Source organism: Kogia breviceps, chromosome 15 (genome assembly GCF_026419965.1).
Source record: "Kogia breviceps isolate mKogBre1 chromosome 15, mKogBre1 haplotype 1, whole genome shotgun sequence".
NCBI lineage: Eukaryota > Metazoa > Chordata > Mammalia > Artiodactyla > Physeteridae > Kogia > Kogia breviceps.
Window position 1 is genome coordinate 43,496,389 of NC_081324.1, and position 23,903 is coordinate 43,520,291.

A 23,903-nucleotide genomic window follows, 5' to 3' on the forward strand; every position below is an offset into this window, starting at 1 on the left:
CCTTTCCATGCCTGCTGGGTCTTATTGATAGCCAGATGTTGACAATTTTTTCTGACATTGATAATTTTTCTGTCTCTTTTGTTCTTTGTCAGCCTGGCTAGAGATTTATTGATTTTACTGATATTTTTCAAAGAGTTAAGCTTTAGCTTTGATTGATTTTTTTCTCTATTTTTCTGTTTTTAATTTCATTGATTTCTGCTTTCATTTCCTTCTTCATCTTAACATTTCTTTGATTTCTGCTCTGTTCCTTCTGATTGCTTTGGGTTTATCTCTCTCTGCTTTTTCTAGTTTCTTTAAGGTTGGAGCTTAGATTGTTGATTTCAGACCTTTCTACTTTTATAGTACAAGCATTTCATGTTATAAGTATCCTTCTAATTGCTGCTTTATTAGCATCCCACGTACATTGAAAATCCTAAAAGACATTGTTTTAATTTTTGCTTTTAACCACCATACAAATTTTATAGAAATTAAGAGGAGAATAGAGAATATTCTCTTTTCCCAGATATGTACCATTTCTGTTGCTTTTCTTTATTCCTGATGTTTCTTTCTGGTACCATTTCTCTGTTTGAAGAACTGTCTTTAGCATTTTTTTTTTTTTTTTCTAAGAGGAAATCTGGCAAACAAATTTTCTCTTAGTTTTTCTTAATCTGAGAGTGCCTTTATTTCACATTCATTTGTTAAGGGTATTTTCACTGGATGACAATTCTTTTCTTTCAGGACTTGGAAAATGTTCTACTTCTTTCTGGCCTCCATGATTTCTGATGAAAAGTCAGCAGTCATTTCATTGTTTTCCTAGGCCATGGGTCACTGTAATCTTCTGCTTTCAGGATTTTTATCTTTGTCTTCAGTGTTCAACAGTGATAGTATGCGTCAGGGCCTGGAATTCTTTGAGCTTATTCAGTGTGGTGTATGCTGAGACTTCTGAATCTGTAAGTTTATATCTACCAGGTTTCAAAGCTTTCAGTCATTATTTTTTCAAACATTTTTTTCAGCACATGTTCTTTCTCTTCTCCTTCTGGGACTCTGATGACATGAATATTAGACTTTTTGGTATATCCTCATGGGATCCTGAAGACCTATTCAGGTTTTTTTTGTTTTTTGCTTTTTGTTTTTTTTTTCTTTCTGTTAGATAATTTCTATTGATTTATTTACAGATTTACTGACGTTTTCCTCTATTATCTGCATTCTATTATAGAATCCATCAGTTAATATTTTAGTTACTGTATTTTTCAGTTCTAATGTTTCCATTTGCTCCTTTATATTTTCTGGTTTTAGGGAGAGACTTTTTATCTATTTGTTTCATGAGACTTTTTATCTATTTGTTTCATGAGTGTTCATTGTTACTTATTAAACCATAGTTTTAACATCTGCTCTAAAGTCTTTGTCTCATAATTTCAGTATTTGGATTGCTGTGTGTCTTTTCCCTTCCAAGTTAATGTTTTCCTGGTCATTTGTATGCCACATAATTTTGGTTTTTAAGCAGGACGTGTTGAATGTCCTTTTATGAAATTCAGGGTCTTGAGGTCTTGTTTAAATTTTAAGCAGAAAATTGATTTGGGTTCTGCTTTGCGTTAGCAGACATTCAACAGGTTAGGTTCAGGTTACAAGTTTCCACCTGCCTTTTCAGGCTGTGGTTCCACTGACAGTTCAGTTTTCACAACCTTTGCAGTGCTAATTGGATCTGACTTCCTTGTGCCCCACCCTGTAGCCAGGCTGGGTCTGGGCATTGGTGTGTGCTGCACTTAGTGCTCAAGGCGTTTGGTAGGCTATTGAAAGTCAGAACCATGCAGCTCGGAGGTAAGCCCAGGAGTGTTGTACAAATTTGCAAAATTTCTCTCTTGAGCTTCCTTCTCTTTGTGATCCTGCTGGCATTTTCTGGCTCCTTAGGGCCCGCTTCCCAGTCCTCTAGCCAAGAAGTCAAAACTCTAGTTTTTCCTCTACCCTGCACTACCTACAATTGCATTTGTGTCCAGGGGGATGCTGCAAGAGGCCAGGGAAATAAAAAAGCAACAGTGATTTGCCCATCCTCTTGGGACCACCACTTCTCTGGTCAGAGAGGGTTCCTCTCCTGAGAGTTTTAGGGACCTGCCGAGCTCCTCTCTGCCCACAGACAAATTTAGCAATAGTATACAGTATTTGTGTACAGGCCTTTTATTCTTTAACATGACAATAGCAAGTTAAAAACATGGTTTTCGAAGCTAGTGGGGTCAGCTCCTTCCATCCCCTTCAGTGTATTTATGTGTGCCATTCATTTGTAATACAGTCAGATTCATTTGGTAAGAATGTTTTAAAGGTTGGGTTTCACATTTTTAAGATACTCTGAGACACCAGCACACCCTAACATATGGTCTGTTTTCTGGGTCTGAACGCATGCAGAGTTGTGCTTCAGTGTCAATTGTTTCTTCCAGTCACCAGCCTCCTCTCACTTTGATTTCACTCAGCAATGTTATTGTCCATTCTCATGGCAGTGCTCTAGTACAGACTGATTTACAGTATTCTAGGACTTGAATGGTGATTATGCCATGACAGTTATCCTGTAATGCGTTTGCTAACAGAAAAGGATAAGGCTTCTTTTTTCTTTTTTATATTTATTTCTTTATTTGGCTGTCCCAGGTCTTAGTTGCAGCATGCAGGATCTTTAGTTGTGGCATGCGGGATCTAGTTCCCTGACCAGGGATCAAACCTGGGCCCCCGGCATTGGGAGTGCAGAGTCTTAACCACTGGGCCACCAGGGAAGTCCCAGACAAGGCTTCTTAAAACTTCCAGTGACATCCGTTGTGTTTCAGAATTCAAATGAAGATATAATGCTGTGACATGCTGTTGGAAACCAAATTGTTACTGTATCAGGACTGGATATAGTAACATGTTACTGGATTTCTTGTTAGTGGATTGTCTATGACAAACCGTGATTTCTGGTCTTTTTTTGAATGTCTTCACCAATCTTTGTAGTACAGAAAGCGGCCAAGTATTTAGCTGTTTTTTTGCTTTTTTTACATGTATACTCTAGGTCAATAGCAATAAAGATTAAAGAATGTCATTCCTCCCCTGCACCAGGAAGGGGTGAGCTAGAAAGTCTCTCTGTTTAGAATTAAAGTTCACCTCTAGTTGGATCAGTGCTTTTCATTAAAGAAGTAAAGTGTTCTTTATCCACATAGATTAAAATGTTGTCAAGAACCCAGGCCGGAAACACAGCCGGCGAACTGAAGTGCTCTCTGGCTTCTCTCAGCTTGAAGTCACTTTTAGAATTTGACAGTACTATGTTGTGAGACTCATGGCAGCACCTGAATTCAGAATAGCATGCAGCCTCTCCTTCTGAGGTGACCATGGCTTCCTTTGCAGAAGGGCTTTGTCTTGTTATGAAAGGTTCAGGCTTGGTTATTGAGTGCTGAGGACAGTGATTCTGGGAGGTGGACATCATTATCCAGAGTGCTGAGGTTGTCTTATGAACTACATATATTTGATTCTTAGGAGAGAAATAATCCTAAGTGGCAGATCATTGGTGTTAACATCACTAAAATGATTTAGAATATTAGTGGTGGGGGGGGAGAGAGTATCAGTGGGAAGATTTAAGAGGAGTGGATTTCTAATAGCTAGTGTGGAATGATATATAGTTTGGATTAACTTGTTACTGAGATACAAAAAGCCTAACAGTGCATACAAATTTGAACTGGGGCATTGCCCTCTATTCTTTGATGGAGATAATAAGCCATAATATGGGCAATAGATTTGAGATCTCCAGAATTGACCTTGTCCTTTTTATCCCCCAGTAGTAAAGGGAAGCAAGTGATCACCACAGTCTTCATTTTTAGGGAGTTATCTTTTCAGGGAAAGGGGCAGTACCCAGAGAAACATACAATTCATTCCTTAAATGCTCTTGAAAATGTAAACTTTTGCTAGGGCTTTGCAAATGATAAAAACAAACTCAAGCTGCTCCATCAGAAAAGAATACTGGAGTATCATGAAATCCAAGGGCAAGAATGCAGCAAAGGATGAAACAAGGAACTGAAAAGATGGAAAATGATCTCATTGGCTCATCTTGGGTTCATGTGTCCTCGCTTGAGCCAAACAACTGTGTCCGGGCAGTCGGGCTTGTAGTCCAAATGTTCTATCTGGGGTTCCTTCTCTGTGGGGAAAGAGTGACCCTCCAAAGTGATCTATTACAATACCATGTTTAAACTCGCCAGCCTATTATCATTAAAACCTCTAATGGTGTGTGGCCTTTAGGAAGGTTACACAATTTATCAAACTTGCAAATATAATAAGCTTTTCGACCATTTTCCTTCACATGCTGTCATACTGTTCTAACAGTTTTCCTCCAGGTGGCTGCTCTGTATCTCAAAGATCACTGCATTGCTAATTATATATTTTTAAAAAATATATAATGCCTTTCCTCTTACATAATCCACTACCATTTTTAGAACTCTCTATAATGTACTTTTCCTCCATGTATAGTCATATCTCTCTTGCAACTTTTTCTTAAATTGCCCTGGACCCCTTTTTTTCTCCATACTGTTGTATGTTACCACTTTTTTGAGACCTAAGAAATTTAACTTTCAGATTTAGAAAATTTAGCTTTAATATATTAGTAAATGATGTGACATTTTTGAAAGGTCACATTTTTTTTATGGTTGGAAGGAAAATAGGAAATATTTGTGAGTCATTTTAGCTGTCTCAGTGAGTTTAATGCCAGTTTTTCCCTCTAAGGTTAGATGCTTAATTTCAGCACAAAGTATCACTTTTCTCCATATGTCTGACTTTAATTTTTGTGACATGGCAGAATAGAGTGATACAGTCCTTTGGAGTAGAAGTTTGCATGTGTGGTAGTGGGTGGTAAGCATGTTGCTTCTACCAGCTTTGCTGTTCATGCCTCTTATGGTATTGGTGTTACAACCAGACCACAACTACCTTAGATATCACCGTGGTCAAGCACTATTGGTTCTCTCTCCAGCTCTGTCATTTATTAACAGAGTGATCTTGGGTTAATTATTTCACCTCTTGGAGCAGTTGTTTTTCTCATCCATAAATTTGGAGAAAAGAGTTTTTAGAGCTATTGACTTTTAAAAACAATACTTAACACTGTTCCTGGAAATTCGTCACTGCTAACTAAATGGTAGTTACTATTACTTTTTAGTAGATGACGTGTGTTTCTTATAAAATGCAACTTCACTAGTGCAAAGCTCCTATCTAGTTAAATTGATATCCATTTTGTTGCTTTGCAGTGGTGTGTGGCTCTCCTAAACTTGGAGCTCCTGGAAGCTATTGTTGGAAGTTGGGACAATGAGGGAAATACAGACATAGGAGTGAACTGATAAAATAATTGGCAACTCATTAGCTATTCAGGGAATGTTAAATTGATTACTTTTTGAAAGCTCTAAGTAGGATTTAAAAGAGAAATTTCTGTAGAATAAAGTAGTAACACATTTGAAGACTGAAACACACGAAGTAGAAAATAGAAATGGAAAGAACAAACCTGTATACAATAAAGTGAAATATAAATTGAAGCAAGAATTGCTGTCCATGTGTGTATTTTACCTTACATCCTGAAATGCACATTTTAATAAGTAAAAAAATATAATTTTTAAGAACAGTAAAGCAATCCTGCTTTTGCCCGCTGTCGGCCAGGCCATTAGCAGAACATTTTATTTTCTTTTGGGCTCTAGAACTAAAGAAGGAAAACTGGACAAGATCCAGAGAAGAGCGATAGCAGGAACCAAAGGACTATTAAAAATATAAGGCCCATGAGGAAAGGGTGAAGGAGTTGTGAATCTTTCGTTTGAAGAGAAGTTCAAGAGGCCACTTAATAAGTCTTCGCATATGTGAAGGGTTGTCATGAGAAGGATACTGAGCAGTTGTTTCCTTTCTCACTAAGAACTGAAGAAAGGGGAACGGTGCCAGAGAGACGTGGGTTAGATAAAAAGAAATACTCCTTGCAGAGAGAGCAAGGCATGAAATCTGTAGTCAGATTAGCTGGTCCACATATCTTTCACTGGACTAGACGGCCTTGGTCCTTGACCGTTTGGCTGTATTCTTTTGAGGCTGGCTACATGCCTTCACTGAACACCTATGGACTTAAATCTTGGCCACAGAGGTGGCACTTTAAAATCTTGTACCATCTTGAATTTCTTGACTTTTTCATGCCTGTTTCTCTTCTTTATCTGCTCCAAATTACAAGGTGGTACAGAGCACAGAAGGAATTCTTGTAGCCACTAGAAGAGACTCTTAGACCTGAATAATTAGTAGACTCGTGAGGAGGGTGTCCCTTCCACAATGTCTATCATATATACTTAGAATCACTGTTTACCTCAAACAGTATTAAATTACATTTAAAAATAGAAACTCTTCTCCTAGGGAGATCTTCATGATTGTTAATGGGAAAAGTCTCCAAATAAGATTTTGTACCACGATGACAGTTTAGCCAGTTGGGTAAATAACTGTGTTTCCTATCACAAAATATGGAAAAGCTCCTTTTTGTTAAGTGAGAGCTGCTGAGTTAATAGAATTTAAAAGCGAAATGTATACAAAATCCTAAGCACATTTACAGTGGACTGTGTAAGTGAGTGGTAACTAACTGATGTATGCCAGCCCACTGGGGTGAAAATAGTGGAAGGAAGGAGCCAGGGGATGATTTGGTTGACATTTACTCAATCACACAGACACTTAATTGGGACTGGTACAGAATTTTAAGTGCCTTTTTTGGGACTTACTGTTGTGATCTTTCTTTAGAACAGCCCTGATATACCCTCCAGAAGGCTGGCCTGGGAGGACGTTGTCTGTGCCAAATTACAGCACAGAACAAGGGGCTGTTCTCTTTCATTTGCTGAGAATAGTGCTTAATAAGTACTATTTGACAACATGCTGAATTAAGAGAATGTTATAAGGATGTTTCACGAAGGAAAGTGGGTAAAACATCTGATGTTTACAAGTTCTATTTACATGTAAGTTGACAGCAGGATAAAGCCATGCTTAAAGCTTTATTTTAAAAATTTTATCCATCCGTTTGAATATATATGCTGAGAGAAAATGCTTTTATCTGGTTCCAAATATACTTTATATCTCTGTATAGTTAATGCCAATTTCTTTCCGTGTTGGTTTGAAATGTATTTGGCCCTGGTAAACTGCTTTATGTTAACCAAATTCATGTAATACTGATTTGTAGCCTGAGATACATCCCTGATTATTTCCTGTTTCTTTTGACCTTGACTTTGATCCCATTTTGGTATCTTAGTTTATAATCATAAGTAAAGGGAGAAAGAACTCAAAAATTTTAATATTTCTATGTATATTTCAGTGTCATAAGCTAACTATCTCAAGTTTAATGTTATCATAGATTGTAGCGTAGGAAAGTACTGCTGTGGGACATTCACGTGTAGTTCCATTTATTAATACACATCTATAATCTATAGTCAGGTATAACCTATGAAATAATTAACTTGTGTGTTGAAGTATAAAATAGTATAGTGACTTGAGACTTTTAGTTAGGTTTCTCACTTAAATATGCTTTAAAAATGGGTTTAGATGACCCTCAGTGCCCCTTACAACTTGAAGATTCTGTGCTTCCCTGATACTGAGCTTGTGTGAGGCCTGTAGCCTGTCTGAATATATGGGTAAGTAGCAATCTGTGTTATACGGTTGTAGGCTGATGATATACTCGTGACCTTATTTTATTTATTTATTTATTTTTGCGGTACGCGGGCTTCTCACTGCTGTGGCCTCTCCCATTGAGGAGCACAGGCTCCGGACGTGCAGGCTCAGCAGCCATGGCTCACGGGCCCAGCCGCTCCACAGCATGTGGGATCTTCCCGGACCGGGGCACGAACCCGTGTCCCCTGTATCGGCAGGCAGACTCTCAACCACTGCGCCACCAGGGAAGCCCACGTGACCTTATTTTAAAGAGAGATTTGTATTTTGTCACTGCAATAGAGCCTAAGGAAAACCTGAATTTTCGTGTATTCAAGTAATACCTCCCTTTCTTTTCTTTTCCTTACTTAGGATCTAGTGCAATTCTAATGAGCACAACAAGTGCTAGAGTAAAAAAGAAAGAGAGAAAGATATAAGGATAAACAGAACAATTAACTAGTGACTAGCTTTCAGTGCTTAAAAAAAATACAGTGTATAGGGAGGGTGGGAGGGAGATGCAAGAGGGAGGGGATATGGGGATATATGTATAGATATAGCAGATTCACTTTGTTTTACAGCAGAAACTAACATGCCATTGTAAAGCAATTATACTCCATTAAAGATGTTTTTTAAAAAAATAAAAGGATACTCTTAACACTAAAAAAAAAAAATATAGTGTAAACTAATACCTTACCTTATATTTTATTTTATTAATACCTGGCAATTGTGTGGCATTTGTGATTAACAGAATGCACTCATCAACGTCCTCATTTAATCCTCACGACAATTTATGAAAGAGGCGCTTGTTCTTTACATTTCAATTAGAAAACTGCTTCTGAGATTATTGTGACTTAACTGGGATCACGCAACTAGTATTGGGTCAGGATTCAAACTTTGCACTCAGACTTCAGAACCAGCTGTCTGTCTTTTCTGTTCTTCACAGTATTCATCTGGGCTGGGTTTGCTCTGAAACTATATTGAGATATACAGTTTAGGTGAACTGCATATGTGCTCGTGTGAAATCTGGGTATATCATTTATAGAACAGGCTGTTTAGTTTTCCTTTTCGTCTGGCTTAATGAGATTGCATGGTTTAAGACTAAGAAACAGGAAGTCTTCAGTTGCCACTGACTGGGAACCTTGTGTCCATTTCTTCAAATATAAAATGAAGGCAGGTAGCGTTTAGGTTCTCCAAGCTTCCCTCTAGCTCTGAAATTCTGTGATTCCAAATTTATACATTAAAATTTAATTTTTAAATTAATTTAATAATTAAATTTGAAATTCTGCTCCATTCAAAATTTTTTTAAAAAAAGTTGCCTCATATGATGAGCGCACCTTTTATTTATTTTTTTATTTTTTTATTTTTTTTTTGCAGTACGTGGGCCTCTCACTGTTGTGGCCTCTCCCGTTGCGGAGCACAGGCTCAGCGGCCGTGGCTCATGGGCCCAGCCGCTCCGCGGCATGTGGGATCTTCCCGGACCAGGGCACGAACCCGTGTCCCCTGCATTGGCAGGCGGACTCTAAACCACTGTGCCACCAGGGAAGCCTGAGCCCACCTTTTTACATTAACTTTCTCCTAACAATCTATGCCAGGGATTGATAGGCTTTGTTTGAGTTTTAGATAATATAGTAGCAAAATCCCAGATTCTATTCTGTAAGAAATCGTTATCACATGGTGAGACTCTCATTCTGAATTTAAAGAGTGAAAAATGACTGCAGAATGCCAATTATACAGGAGTTTATTCCCCAAATGTAAATTGAGACTTAGTATTAAGTACTTGGGCTGCCAAGACCTTGAGCTCCCAGACTAGCATGGAAGGCCAGGCCCACAAATATGAAATGTCATTACAGCGAGAAGGACCCTGGGAAGGATGCATACAGAGTGCCAGGAGAGTAAGAGAAGGAAACAGTTCCATCTGTGGGATGGAAAATGGAAGGGATGAACCAGTGAGGACTTCACCAAGAATGGGGTTTTACCAGATGGAGAAAGGATAGTAGACCATCCTAGGCCGAAGGAAGCATGTAAGAGAAGCAGATCCCTTAAGGAGACTACTTCAGAGAACCCCAGCTAGTTCTGTTTGTATCACATGCTGGAGGATGACTTGCTGGGAAGGTAAGCTGCACCTAGTATGGGAAAGTCTTGTATGTTCTTGAGACTATCCTGGGCATTAAGGAGACATTGGAAGAAAGTAAGGAAGAGCTGATGTCTTGCAAAGATGACAGAGAAGGCAGTGTGAGACTCTGGAATTTCTAGCTTGAAAAACTGGAGTGGAAGGGCATTCTAGGCAACAGGATGAGCGTGAGAAAAGCCCATGGACACCCAAGATAGCACACAGGGCTGTGCTAGTCTCCATCTATGGGCCCTTCTTTGGCCCTCTCATGCCTCAGACCTTCCCAGTGTGATTGCTGTAGCCAGGTCAGGAAGGGTTCCATGCTGTACTCCATGGATTTTGGACTTTTTTCTCTTAACAGTGAAGAGCCATTGAAGATTTCTAGGCAAAGTAATAATGAAAGTAGATTTGCATTTGAAAGACTCTAATTGCAGCAAAATGGAAGCTAGGTTAGAGGGGTGCCACAATCTAGAGGGAAACACCCTCACAATATTCCTGCTGAGAGCTGTTGGGAGCCTGCATTAAGTGAGAGCAGAGGGGATATGTAGAAAGGAATGGAGCCCAGAGAGACTGAGTTAGAATAATGACAACAATAATATTAGATGAGACTTATTGAGGGCTCACTTTGTACCAGGTGCCTGGTATAAATGCTTTATATTCACTAATCACATAATCCTTACAACAGCCCTATGAAGTAGACACTATTATTCTTATCATCATCATCATCTACATTTTCCAGATGAGAAGACTGAAGTACAGAGACATTAAATAACTTGCAGAGTTACACAGCCAGCAAATGGTAGTTTGGGGATGTGAACTGAAGCAAGCTGTTTCTAGAGTCCACACCCGTAATGGCTGCATTCTGCTGCCTCTGGATCAATAGGCATCCATGCGATTTGGTGAGGAGTTGGATGTAGGTGATGAGGGAAGAGGTACCATTGCCAGTGGCTGCTTGGTTGACTGGGAGGGTAGAGCTACCCCACACAGAGATGGGAGGAGCCAGGGCTCTTGGAGGAAAGATCATCATTCTGAGATATATCAAGTTTTCAGATTCTCATGGGGCGTTCAGCTGGTGATATCCAGATGGCAATTGGATATATAGACCTGGAGCTCAGGATTGGCCCGTGCCTGACAGTTGTGTGTAATTCTAAGTGCAACTGATATCAGGGCAAAGTAATGAATTGGCAAAGCTGAATATAGCTCAAACTATATTCATAATCACCCTTTATCTGAAGGACTCTGGGTAGAACTTTATGCCCTTGCTGTATCTTCCCAGAAATATTTATAAATATTATAAATATTTCTGTACATAGGTCCATGCAGTAGAAATACTGGGGAGGGAACTCCAGCGTCAGCATAAGTGGGACTAATCTGGGGATTCTCTGTAGTGAAGAAAGCTCCAAGGCAGAAAACATTCCTGTGTATTGAACCAATGCAGTTAAATGCTGTGTAGCTCTCTTGCATCCAGCTTTGGATTCCATTCTTTACAATCTAAATGCAAAGTACCCTTTACAAACCTCCCAAAAGGTGTGTGGTTTCTTGGTGGTCCTTGGAACAGATGAGTGACCTCACTCATCTGTGAGGTGGTGGTTTAATCCCAGCCAGGGTGGCAGTTCAAGGTCAGCATCATGAAAGCGGAAAAAGCAGAGGAGTCATTTGGAGCCAGTGCCCAGCAGTAGTCGGATGCATTCAAGGAGGTACAGATGAATGGAGTTCAAGTGGTAGGCACATTTCTCTCCATGTCAGTGGCCTGTACTTGCTTTCCAGAAAAAAATGTTCTTTCCCTCTCTATTCTAGGGTTTAAAAGTACAATCAAAGGAACATAGCAAAGAAACCTTGGGACCTAAGCATCATATATAGAGTAATAATTTTGAAACTACTTAAAAGTTCTGATTATTATATCCAATTAATTTTAAAAAGCCAAGTGAAATTGTTTTGGAAATTATTTTAAACTTTATTTTAAAATAGAGACTAATAAGTTTTAGCTGCATTCATTTCTCAATTAAATTTATCTGATCGTTAGATTCTGTTTGTCTCCAGAATCTTAAGTGAACTGTGTTCTTTTGGCCTACTTGAGATGTTAAACATAGCAGAGCTGCACTCTTATTGGACTGTTCCACACAGCTTGGGCAAGGTAACAGCAGTTTCATATCCAAATATCTCAAAGTATAAATTGATTGTGATTACTTTTACCCATAAAGCCTCTTTGGAAGAGACATAAAGTTTACCCATAATACTCTTGACTTAAATTCTATATCTGCTGTGTGCTGGAATGGCCAGCTTTCTTCCTGTATCACACTCTGTGAGAGGCAGAATTCTAAGGTGACCCCCTTGATGGCCATCCCCTGGTGTTATACCAGATTATGTTATGTTATATGGCAAAGGGAATTTTGCAGATGTAATTAAGGTCCCTAATCAGTTGACTTTGAGATAGAGAGATTATCCTTAGTGGGCCCAACCTAATCAGGCAAGCCCTTCAAAATAGATAGTTTTCTCTGGCTGGTTACAGAAGAGGAGGTCAGAGATACTCAAAGCGTGAGAGGGATTCAACATAAGGCAGGTTCTTGTCCCTAAGATAGGGAGGGGGCCACAGGGCAAGGACTTGAGAGCAGCCTTTAAGAGTCCAGAGTAAGTAGTCCTCCAGCAAGAAGAAAACAACTGCAACAGAATTCTTCCAACAAAAAGAAAGAGTTTAGAAGAGCACCCTGAGCTTCAGATGAGAACCCAGCCAGCCAGCATCTTGATTTCAACGTGAGCAGAGAACTCAGCCATGCCATGCCAGATTTCTGACCCATGTATAAGATGCTAAGTTTGCGGTAGTTTGTTATGCAGCAATAGAAAACTGATACACTGTCCCTCACTGCATTTCTCTCTATTAATGCTGGTTACTGGTCTTCAGAGTTGCAGTGTTACCATCTCTCAACTTAGTGTATTTTCCATCTGTTGCCCTAATAGCCGCGACTGCATTAAATTAAGGAGAATCCTATTTCTTTTCCCTTTTTCTCTTTTAAAAGCCTGAGCCCAGTCTTACTGGTTCTATCTTATTGTGATTCTTCATCTAGGTTCCAGGCTTTGAAGGGAGATAGGGAAGGACTCACCCTCTTCATGTTAACGTATCATCATGCTGAAAGTGATTTCAGGATGTAGTTTCTGTTCCATTTCCCTTCATTGACTTAGTTCTTGGCGATGTTATATCCTGCAGTCGAAGATGTTTCTCATGTTATCCATTGGAGTGGGTCTGTTATCTCCATTTCACATGTAGAAAATAAGCAAAAGAGCAGTATGTGGCTATCCCATAGCAGAGGTGGGAGTGGGACCTAGAATAGAAATAAATGTGTGGGACGGGCTGGTGGGTGTTTCTAGACCACAGCAACAAGGAGCAGTTGATCAGACATGGATGTCAGAGAGTCCCACCAGTGCAATCTGTAAGCACGCTAAGCAGAAAGTATCTCGTCTTGACTGTCTGACTTGTGGGGAAAGAACGCAGGCTGTCAGTTTTATATGTGTATGATTGTTCTAGTTCAGTCTCCTTGGTTTTATTTAGACCCTCTACCTAGTATTTCTCTTGCATCTAGAAGAAAAATAAATTTTGAAATGGAAGAAAATAATCTCTTTTTATTAAGTTAATGGAGTAACATTCTGGACACTGGTCCCCTGGATAATTTATAAAATGATTTCTTTATTTCTTAGAGGTAGAAGAGAGAATGGGATGGGGTAGAAAGTTTTCCATATTCATTTTTGTTATATCCACATCATTCAGGTAAATTTCTTTAATTAGCTTTGCCCTTGTCTGAAAAAAAATTAAATATATTTATATATTATTAACTATATTCCAACTCTGCTATCTAGCTTGGCAAGCTTAGAACATTCTGAGTGATTTGGTCACGTTCACATAGTGACTCACTGATGGATTTTGGTGGGTGGAGCCCCCTCATTAATTGAGCCAGACTGTGCATTCCCTTATTTGTCAATGTTTGCAAAACGCTTTCAGATGTTATTTAAATTTAACATAATTTAAACTTCACTAATAGTGACTTTTATGTATAATCACCAACATAATTTTGATCAATTAAAATAGATTTCTAATTTTAAAAAGTATATGCGTACATAATACACTTGAGAACTCTTGGAACTGTATTTTGCCTTTCCTCAAGCCAGCCAAATATTCCATGTCTCAGATTACACATTTAGGAAGTAGCCCTGTGTACAGAGGAATAAATGTCAAAGTGATTTTTTTCGTTACATTTTGCCTCAGAAAATTGTACTAATAATTTATCTGTAAACAATATATCAATAGTTGGTTAGGTGATGGAACTAACCAAATTAATTGATGATGTCTTTCCATCAATATCTGTAAACTCCTGGTTTTTCTGGGGGGAGGGGCGTTGGTTATTTTTTTAGATTTTTAGAAAGAAAGGATTTTTTTTTTTTTTTTGGTTTGTTTTGTTTTCCAGTTCTGTTTTAGGAAGTTGCACCCCACTTATCAGAGACACTATGTACCTCCTTTAGGCCTACAATATCTTTATAGACTTGTCTTTAAAATTTGGTGATCTGCTTTTTTCTTTTTTTAAGTTTCTGACTGTTTATTTCTAGTATTTTAATATGGTGTTCTTTCATGTTGAACTTTTTTTTTCAGTTTTATTTTATTTAAAAAATTTTTTTTTAAATTTTTTGGCTGCACTGTGTGGCATGCGGGATCTTAGTTCCCCCACCAGAGATCAGACCCGTACGCCCAGCATTGGGAGCACAGAGTCTTAACCACTGGACCTCCAGGGAAGTCCCTGAGCTTCTTTATTACATGTATTTTGAAGTTGTAGAGGTAAAGCGTTGTCTGGCTTCTGCCTTCAGGGCAACCCACCTGGAAAAATAGAAATCCAGGTGTTACTTGGCATCTGTATTTTTCATGTTACCCCTCTTTTATGTGTTCAGAGGTTTTATGTGTTCAGGAAATTTTTTTTAAAATTCAGTGGTTTTGTGGAAACATCATTAGATTTTTAACAATGGCATATGTGCGAGTCTTTGTTTCTTTTTTTCAAAATCTTGTTTGGATTTCTTTTGAAGGCCATGCAGGATTTTTGGAAATCGACTTAATGGAAGAAAAATTCTAAAATCTGTCGTATATAATTCAAATATTTTACTAAGATTGTATCTTTTCATGTAACTTCTATAGCAATGAATCATTTTTTTTAGTTTGATTCTTCAGTACTTTATATTTTATTTGTCACATAATAAAGCTCAAGGGACTCTAAACCACATTTGAAACTAAAAATGACAGCAAAAATTCTATAAGTTTGACTCATGGCTCAGTTTATCCTCTTGAAATAAAATTGTTGGATTTTTTTTATACTTTATTTTCTTTTTTTTAAAAAGTGTATTTATTTATTTAAAATTTTATTTTTGGCTGCGTTGGGTCTTTGTTGCTGCACACAGACTTTCTCTAGTTGCAGCGAGCAGGGGCTACTCTTCGTTGCAGCGTGTGAGCTTCTCATTGCAGTGGCTTCTCTTGTTGCGGAGCACGGGCTCTAGGCGAGTGAACTTCAGTAGTTGTGGCACGCAGGCTCAGTAGTTGTGGCTTGCGGCTCTAGAGCACAGGCTCAGTAGTTGTGGCGCATGGGCTTAGTTGCTCTGCGGCATGTGGGATCTTCCTGAACCAGGCATCGAACCTGTGTCCCCTGCATTGGCAGGCAGATTCTTAACCAGTGTGCCACCAGGGAAGTCCCAAATTGTTGGATTTAACATGACATTTACACCTGGTGAAAATCATCCCTTTATTTTAATAGTTGATGTGAAGCATACAGTGCAAATCATTGCACATTAATTATCAGAGCATTTTCTCATTGGAGAAAGAAACTGTTGTGTACCTGAGTCCAGCTGGTAAGAGAAAGGGAACTAATTGAGGAAGGAAATAAGTCAAAGTCATATTTTTCATAAACCTTCTATCTATATAGTACTATCCTGATCCTTTATGTTTATCCCCATCCACTCATCCCACCTTCCTTACAATATTATCACCATCATTTTAAATGTGAGACTTCTGAGGTTCAAAGATGTTAATTTTCCCAGAGTCATATAGTTAATAAATATTAGAATATCAATTCAAACCTAAGTCTGGCTCCAACTCTTAGCCTATTGAGATCCCAAACTGCCTTCCACCTAACATGTGGAGTCATCATACATTCATTTGAATTAGTGGAAACAAAGAGCTGGGGGCAGGGCAAGGAGGAGGGATCCTAGGAATGTGCTTAGTGATTTGGCCTTTGCCTGCTGCCCTCCCTTTTCAGAGCTTGGTGTCTGGAGGAGGCTGGGTTGATGCCTGCATGTTTCAATGCTTGGTCTCTGCGTGATTTTATGGTATAACATTGCCTCGCACCATGTGATAAATAACACATGTTGCACCAACCAAATGCATCATCTTATGTTCACTGTCCAACACTGGAGGACACACGGGCTGTATCAGACTTACGGAGAGAGGAATGTCTATATTCTGTCTTTTAGTGGATTGGCAAAGTGTAATTTTCCTATGTGAATCTGAGCCCCCTCCCTCGCCTGCCAGAAATGTGATTCCATGGTATGTGCCAGGCACTGTATTAAGAGATTTAGTATATTGTCAATGTTTGTAGAAATACTGATACTACAATTGCTCACCTTTTTCTAAAAATCACTTGACATAGATTGCTTATCTTTTAAATATTAGGTACAGTACAGTATTTCAGAGCATAAAATTTCAGATTTGACTTAAGTAGGCATACTTCTGTTTCCTACAGCAGAAGTCTATTATTCCTGGTAAATCTGCTGTTGAAAAGGGAGTCCTTTGTCCCAGGGTTCATTTGAAAAGAGGTAATAATATATCCTTAATCTCTGTCTCTTTTTTAAACATCTTTCTCTTTTGTTTTATACATTCCTTTTTGCTTAGATTTCACCATGAAGTTCTTTGACTCCCTTACCATTTAGTGTTTTGTCTAAATTCATCTCTATTTCTTTCTCTTCTTGTTGGGATTTCACAGTAAACCGTAAAATGTAAAAACTCTTTCACTTGCTTAAGAGCCCAAGGTTACAGTTTTGGGGCCTTTGAACAGAGTATTCATCTGAAGAAGGGATCTTAGTGTAGATTTGTGGATGTTTGTTTAGGGTGGGAAGAGATCAGTAGGAGATACTTGAAAAAACAGCCTTTCTAAATACTCTGCTTTCCTCGAGGGGCTTAAATATTCAATAAGACCTTAGTGCTTAATTTATACTTAGACTTATTTAATGTGAATGCTCATTCATTTCTACCCAAGATTGTTCATTCAGAAAGCACTTATTATATACCTGTTCTACACCCAGTGGTCTTGTGGAATGCAAACCAGAGGAGAAATAGAAATGATGTTGGGCCTGAAGAGGTGAAGATCTGGTTGAGGTGACAGGATTCCTGGTTGTTTCATGTCCGTGCATTCAAAGTAAAGATACGTGCAGATTTAATAGTTCTTAGCATTTGTTTCATCTTTCTAAACTTTAGATACTTTTAGTCAATAGAAGAACTAGCCATCACTTTTAGATTAGTCAGCATGCTATGATAGCAGATATTTGACTTCACTTAATCAGAATATTTTACAAGAATAAAAATATCCTGGGGGCTTCAGTTGCTTTCTTTGACATTCTTACTCATTTTCAAAAAACAGGGACCTCTTAATCATGGGTTACACTAGAATTTCTGTGCTGCAGGTTCATGGCCTAAGTGAGATACAAGGGGAGGAGTTGAAGGTTAGTTACTGGGTCTTGATTCTTAGTAATGGTCAAAGGAACGCTTCACCCACAGGCTGTGGAGTTACTTTTCCTTTCTCTGGCACTCAGCATGTGGTATCACTGAGGTACTTGATATTAAATTCTTCTGTTGATGGGAAATTCTAGGAAATTCTAGGAAAGCTGTTTCACTGTTTTTCTCAAGATTTCTTTTTGCCATTAATATAAGAACACTTACTATTTTTCTCTCTGCATTTAGGAATACTTGATATTACCCCATTTAGAGCCATACCCCTGACTTAGATTCATAGATAACTTAGAGCCAAAGCTCTTAATATACGTGAATTTAACTATCCAAATGTAAGTTAACATTTAACTCTTATCTGTAATTAGGTACAAGTAAAGAGTTCTATTAAATGTGTGACAATATTTTTAGCAATTTTTGAGTAATGTGCTGCTCTTTATGAAGTAAACTTGAATTAGTAAAAGTAATACAGTCTCTGTACCCACAAACCAGTTAGGAAGCTTGAAAGAAATTATCAAAAGCATAATATTGATGAATGCTGTTTCCTGTAAACTCTGGGGGATTATTTTGAAGTAAAAAATCATTAGATACCAGCCATTGTTCAGATTTTACAACCGGGAGGTAGGCTTAGACATACTTCCTTAGATAGGCATCTTTAATACAATCGGTTTCTTAACGATGAAAAACAAAACTTATTTTCTGTTTTGAAACTAGTTTACATATTTTGATTGTATAATGCAGGCACCACAATTCTTAATTTATTCTAATGCTCCTGTACCATTTTAGGCTTGAGTTTGGCTGCAAGTCACAGAGACCCAAAGACCAAAAGTTCAGGTTGGGGTGTTGCCCAAGTTGACAGGAGCCTGTTTTTTGTTGTTGTTGTTGTTTTTCAGTTGCTATGTCATGTACTCAGTTTCAGCCCTAAGTTCCCTTCAAGGTCTGAGATGGTCACTACCATTCCAGTTCTAATAATTACCTCCATATTTCTTCCATCAGGAAGAATAAAGAGGGAAGAGAAAGGCACATTCCCTCCAAAGATACATCTTGGTTGCCACTTAAGTTCAGTGTGGTACTGGAGATTCTAGCCAGAGGTATTAGGCAAGAAAAGAGGGGAAAAAATGGCATCCAGGTTGGAAAGGAAAAAGTATAACTATATCTATTTACAGATGACATGAACTTGTATATAGAAAATCCTAAAGAATCTACTAAAGAAACTATTAGAACTAACAAGTTCAGCAAGATTTCAAGATATAATATCAGTATGCAAAAATCAGTTGGTTCTCTACACTAGCAATGAACACTCCAAAAATGAAATTTTAAAATAATTCTATTTGCAATACCATCAAAAGAATAAAATACATAGGAATAAATTTAACAAAAAGAGTGTAAGACTTGCACACTAAAAACTACAAAACATCATTGAAATAAAGATTTAAATAAATGGGAAGACATCCCATGTTCATGGATCAGAAACACTAATACTGTTAAGATGACAGACACTTCTCCCTAAATTGCTCTATAGATGAACACAATCCCTATCACAATCCTAGCTTTTGAGACAAGAACTGGTAAACCAATCCTAAAATTTATATGGAAATGCAAGGGACTCAGAAAAACCACAACAGTCTTGAACAAAGTTGGAAGACTCACATTTCCCAATTTCAAAACTTATTACAGAGCTACAGTAATTAAGACAGTGTGGTTCTAGCATAAAGATAGATGTATAGGGCAATGGTATAGTATTGGGAAACCAGAAATAAACCCTTACATTTATGGTCAATTGGTTTTTGACAGGGAGGCAAGACAGTTCAATGAAGGAAGAGTAGTCTTATCAACTGGTGCTGGGATAACTGGATAGCCACATGAAAAAGAACAGAGTTGGACCCCTACTTACAGCCTGCACAAAAGTTAATTCAAAATGGATCATAAACCTAAATATAAGAGCTAAAAACTATAAAATGTTTTATAAAACATTTTAAATCTTCATGATGCATGGGTTTTGCAGAAATTTTTCACATATGACATGCAAAGCACAAAATTAAAAATAAATTTGACTTCATCAAAATTTTAAAATTTTGTGGTTCAAAGGAGACTATCAACAGAGTGAAAGTATAGTTCATGTAATGTGAGAAAATATTTTCAAATCGTATGTCTGATAAGGGACTTGTATCCAGAATGTTTAAAAAAAAAAAAAAAAAGACTCTTACAACTAGGCATTAAAGACAAGCAACCAAATTTAAAATTGGGCAAAGGATTTGAATAAACATATCTCCATAAAAGATACACAAATGGCCAACAAGCACATGAAAAGATGCTCAACATCACTAATCATTAGGTAAATACAAGTCAAAACCACAGTGAGACACACTTCACACCCGCTGAAATGCCTGTAATTTAAAAGATGGATAATAGCAAGTGTTGGAGTATGTGGAGTCCCTGGATCTCTCATTCATTGCTAATGGGAATGTAAAATGGTGTAGCCAATTTGGAAAAAATCAGGGAGTTCTCAGAAAGTTAAATATTAGAGTTACCATGTGACCCAGCAGTTCTACCCCAGGTATATATCTGAAAGAAATGAAAACATATGTCCATACAAAAATTTGTATACTGATGTTCACATCAGCAGTATTCAGTAACTGCCAAGATTGTAAACAGTCCAACTGTCCATCCTCTGATGATTGGACAAATAAAACATAGTATATCCATTTAATCAAATATTATTTGGCCATTAAAATGAAGTACTGATGCATGTTACAACAGAGATGAACCTTGAAAACATGCTAAATGAAAGAAGGCAGACAGAAAACCTCAAATATTTTATACCTCCATTCATATGAAATTTTCAGAATAGGCAAATTTATAGATACAGAAAGTAGATTAGTGATTGCCTAAGCCTGGGGTGGGGAGTAAGGAATAATTGTTAATGGGTTTGAGGTTTCTTTTGGGGTGATAGAAATGTTCTGTAATTCAACAGTAGTGATGATTGCACAGCTCTGTGAATATACTAAAAGCATTGAATTATAAACTACAATCAGTTAATTTTCTGGTATATTAAAGATTTTAAATATATATATATATATCTTGGAAGTTACATATACTACTTGCACTACATCCCATTGGCTATAACCTAGTTACTGTGTTACACCTATTTGTTATGGGGCCTGGGAACAGTATTCTGTATTCTGGGCAGCCATGTGCCCAGCTGATATAAGAGGACTGTTACTGAGGACAAGGAGTGAGTGAGGTATTACTGGATGTCTAGCAGTCTTTGCCACTTTTCCAAGTTAAAGGTGACTCATAACCAAAAAAACCTGCTACAAGTTATTATGGTTAAGTCAAATAATCATGTTGATATAAAGCTTCCTATTAGCCTGAAATAATAACCTGTTTGTTTTTCTTTTTAAAGATTTTACATACAAAGAGAGGATGCAAAGGGCTCATGAGTACCAGTGATCCCCTGGTGGTGTCTTTATGAAACCTGGTTCTCCCAAAATTTATGGCTATGGTAACCAAGTTGATCATTACAGCCTCCTCTACTTTATTTATTGAAAAAGTACTGATAATTTTAAGAATTTTTGAGAAGTCTATAAATGCCATTTCAGAACACACAGTGAAATCAATAATACTTTTAATTACTGAGATATAATAAATGTCAAAAATAAGGAAAGCATATTGTTTTCTGTATAAAGGAATTAGTCTTTTCAAGTTGTTGTTTTTTGGGGGGTTTTTTAGCATTTAAAATTACTAAACCAGGATTAATGGGATGGATTATTTCAGCATCTAAGAAAAAAAAGGGGAACATTTTTTAAGTTTCAGGGAATGGATTTCTCTTTTGAAATAGTTTGTTATTGGCTCAAAAGCTGAAAAGTTACTTTAGAAAATATTAAAATGAAAAAAATAATTTCATGTGTATGCTATAAAGCTTCATTATTTTCAGTTGATTGGGAAATTTGGTAGGCCAGAGAGAACTGGCAAAATATAACATTTTATTTTTTTATTGAAGTATAGTTGATTTACAATGTGTTAGTTTCAGGTGTCGTTACAATTACATATATGTGTATATTACATGGTTATGTAGTTATAGTTACATGTATTCCATTACATATATATTCTTTTTCAGATTCTTTTCCATTATAGGTTATTACAAGATGTTGAATATTGTTCCCTGTGCTGTTTTTCTATTTTATGTATAGTAGTGTGTATCTGTTGATCCCAGACTCCTAATTTATCCCTCCCCCTCACCTTTCCCCTTTGGTAACCATAAGTTTGTTTTCTATGTCTGTGAGTCGCTTTCTGTTTTGGAAATAAGTTCATTTGTATCATGTTTTTCGGTTCCACGTGTGAGTGATATCATACGATATTTGTCTTTCTGTGAGTTACTTCATTCATTATGATAATCTCTAGGTCCATCCATGTTGCTGCAAATGGCATTATTTCATTCTTTTTTTGGCTCAGTAATGTTCCATTGTATATATGGACCACATCTTCTTTATCCATTCCTCTGTCAATGGACATTTAGGTTGCTTCTATGTCTTGGCTATTGTAAACAGTGCTGCAATGAACATTGGGGTGCGTGTATCTTTTCAAATTAGAGTTTTCATCATTTCCTGTTACAGGCCCAGGAATGGGATTGCTGGATCATATGGTAACTCTATTTTCAATTTTTTAAGTAAGCTCCATACTGTTCTCCATAGTGGCTGTATCAATTTACATTCCCACCAACGGTGTAGGAGGGCTCCCTTTTCTCCACACCCTCTCCAGCATTTATTATTTGTAGACTATTTCATGATGGCTATTCTGACTGGTGTGAGGTGATACTTCATTATAGTTTTGATGTGCATTTCTCTAATAATTAGTGATGTTAAGCATCTTTTCATATGCCTGTTGGCCATCTGTACATCTTCTTTGGAGAAATGTCTATTTTGATCTTCTGCCCATTGTTTGATTGGGTTGTTTGTTTTTTTGATGTTGAGCTGTGTGAGCTGTTTGTATATTTTTTAAATTAATCCCTTGTCAGTCACATTTTTTGTGAATATTTTTTCCTATTCTGTAGGTTGTCTTTTCGTTTTCTTTATGGCTTCCTTTGCTGTGTAAAAGCTTTTGAGTTTGATTAGGTCCCATTTGTTTATTTTTGCTTTTATTTCCATTAGTCTAGGAAACGGATCCAAAAAAATATTGCTGCAATTTATGTCAAAAGTATTCTGCTTATGTGTTTCTCTAGGAGTTTGAGAGTATACGGTCTTACATTTAGGTCTCTAATCCATTTTGAGTTTGTTTTCGTATATGGTGTTAGAGAATGTTCTAATTTTATTCTTTTACATGTAGCTGTCCAGTTTTCCCAGAAACACTTGTTGTAGAGACTGTCTTTTCTGTATTGTATATTCTTGCCTCCTTTGTTGTAGATTAATTGGCCATAAGTGCATGGGTTTGTTTCTGGGCTTTCTATTCTGTTCCATTGATCTACGTGTCTGTTTTTGTACCAGTACCATACTAAAACATATAAAATTTGAAAGGAGATACAGGCATTTAATCTCAAGTACTGTTTCAACAGAGAGATAAATTTATTATTTATTTTCAGTAGTTATGTTGTAGTGATTAAAAGCATAAGCTTTGGGGGAATTCCCTGGCAGTCCAGTGGTTGGGACTCTGCACTTTCACTGCCAAGGACCCGGGTTCCATCCCTGGTTGGGGAACTAGGATCCCGCAAGCCGCAAGGCATGGCCAAAAAAGAACATAGCTTTGGAATCTTTCTGACGTAGTCCTCAATCCGCACTTTTCTGCTTATTAATAAATCTGTGAGCTTAGACTACACTTAACATTCTGAACCTTAATTTTTCTTACCTGTAGAGAAGGAACAATACCTACCTCATAATGTTACTGTATTACATTGAAATAATATATGCAAAGCATTTAATTAGTGTCCAATGTACTGTTAGCACTTAATAAATGTTTGTTTTATTATCATTGAAATATAATCATTAAGATAGAATGAGGTATTTGAAAATCTCTTTGCAAATAAGTGGGAAACATTTTTATGGAACCCTGTGTACAGTTGTCAACTTGGTATGAAATGCCTTTTTTTTACTGGTAACTCAAAAGTGGACTTTATCTCATCTTGGGATGAACTATCAACTTCTCCTTTAGTGAAGTTTTAACTAACGAAATTTTATTGCAGAGAATGGAGTAAACAGATGCTAATTCTAAGTTTCTCATATAAAATTTATTTTCTAGGAGAATGCATAGAAGGGCTGCGGGAAAATGACTACCTTCTGATTCATTCGTGCCGTCAGTGGACCACCATCACTGCCCATAGCTTGGAGGAGGGGCACTATGTCATTGGGCCAAAGATAGAGATTCCGGTACATTATGCAGGTAAAGCTCCTTTCAAGAGACAAGAAACGGCTAACGAAGGGTACTTTAATATGCGAATTT

General features: G+C 37.4%; 1 protein-coding gene across 3 annotated transcripts in view; it reads left to right on the forward strand.

Moving 5' to 3' along the window:
• The window catches only part of GAREM1 (GRB2 associated regulator of MAPK1 subtype 1), a 222,527-nt gene that overhangs the window by 43,505 nt on the left and 155,119 nt on the right, over nucleotides 1–23,903 (forward strand). For 2 of the 3 annotated variants that reach the window (XM_059040273.2, XM_059040274.2), the window contains exon 2: nucleotides 23,703–23,843. In XM_059040273.2, the coding sequence (XP_058896256.1) occupies nucleotides 23,703–23,843 (141 nt within the window). Of the gene's footprint in view, nucleotides 1–23,702; nucleotides 23,844–23,903 lie in introns of those variants that run through there. The other variant, XM_067014837.1, reaches the window with a different exon arrangement.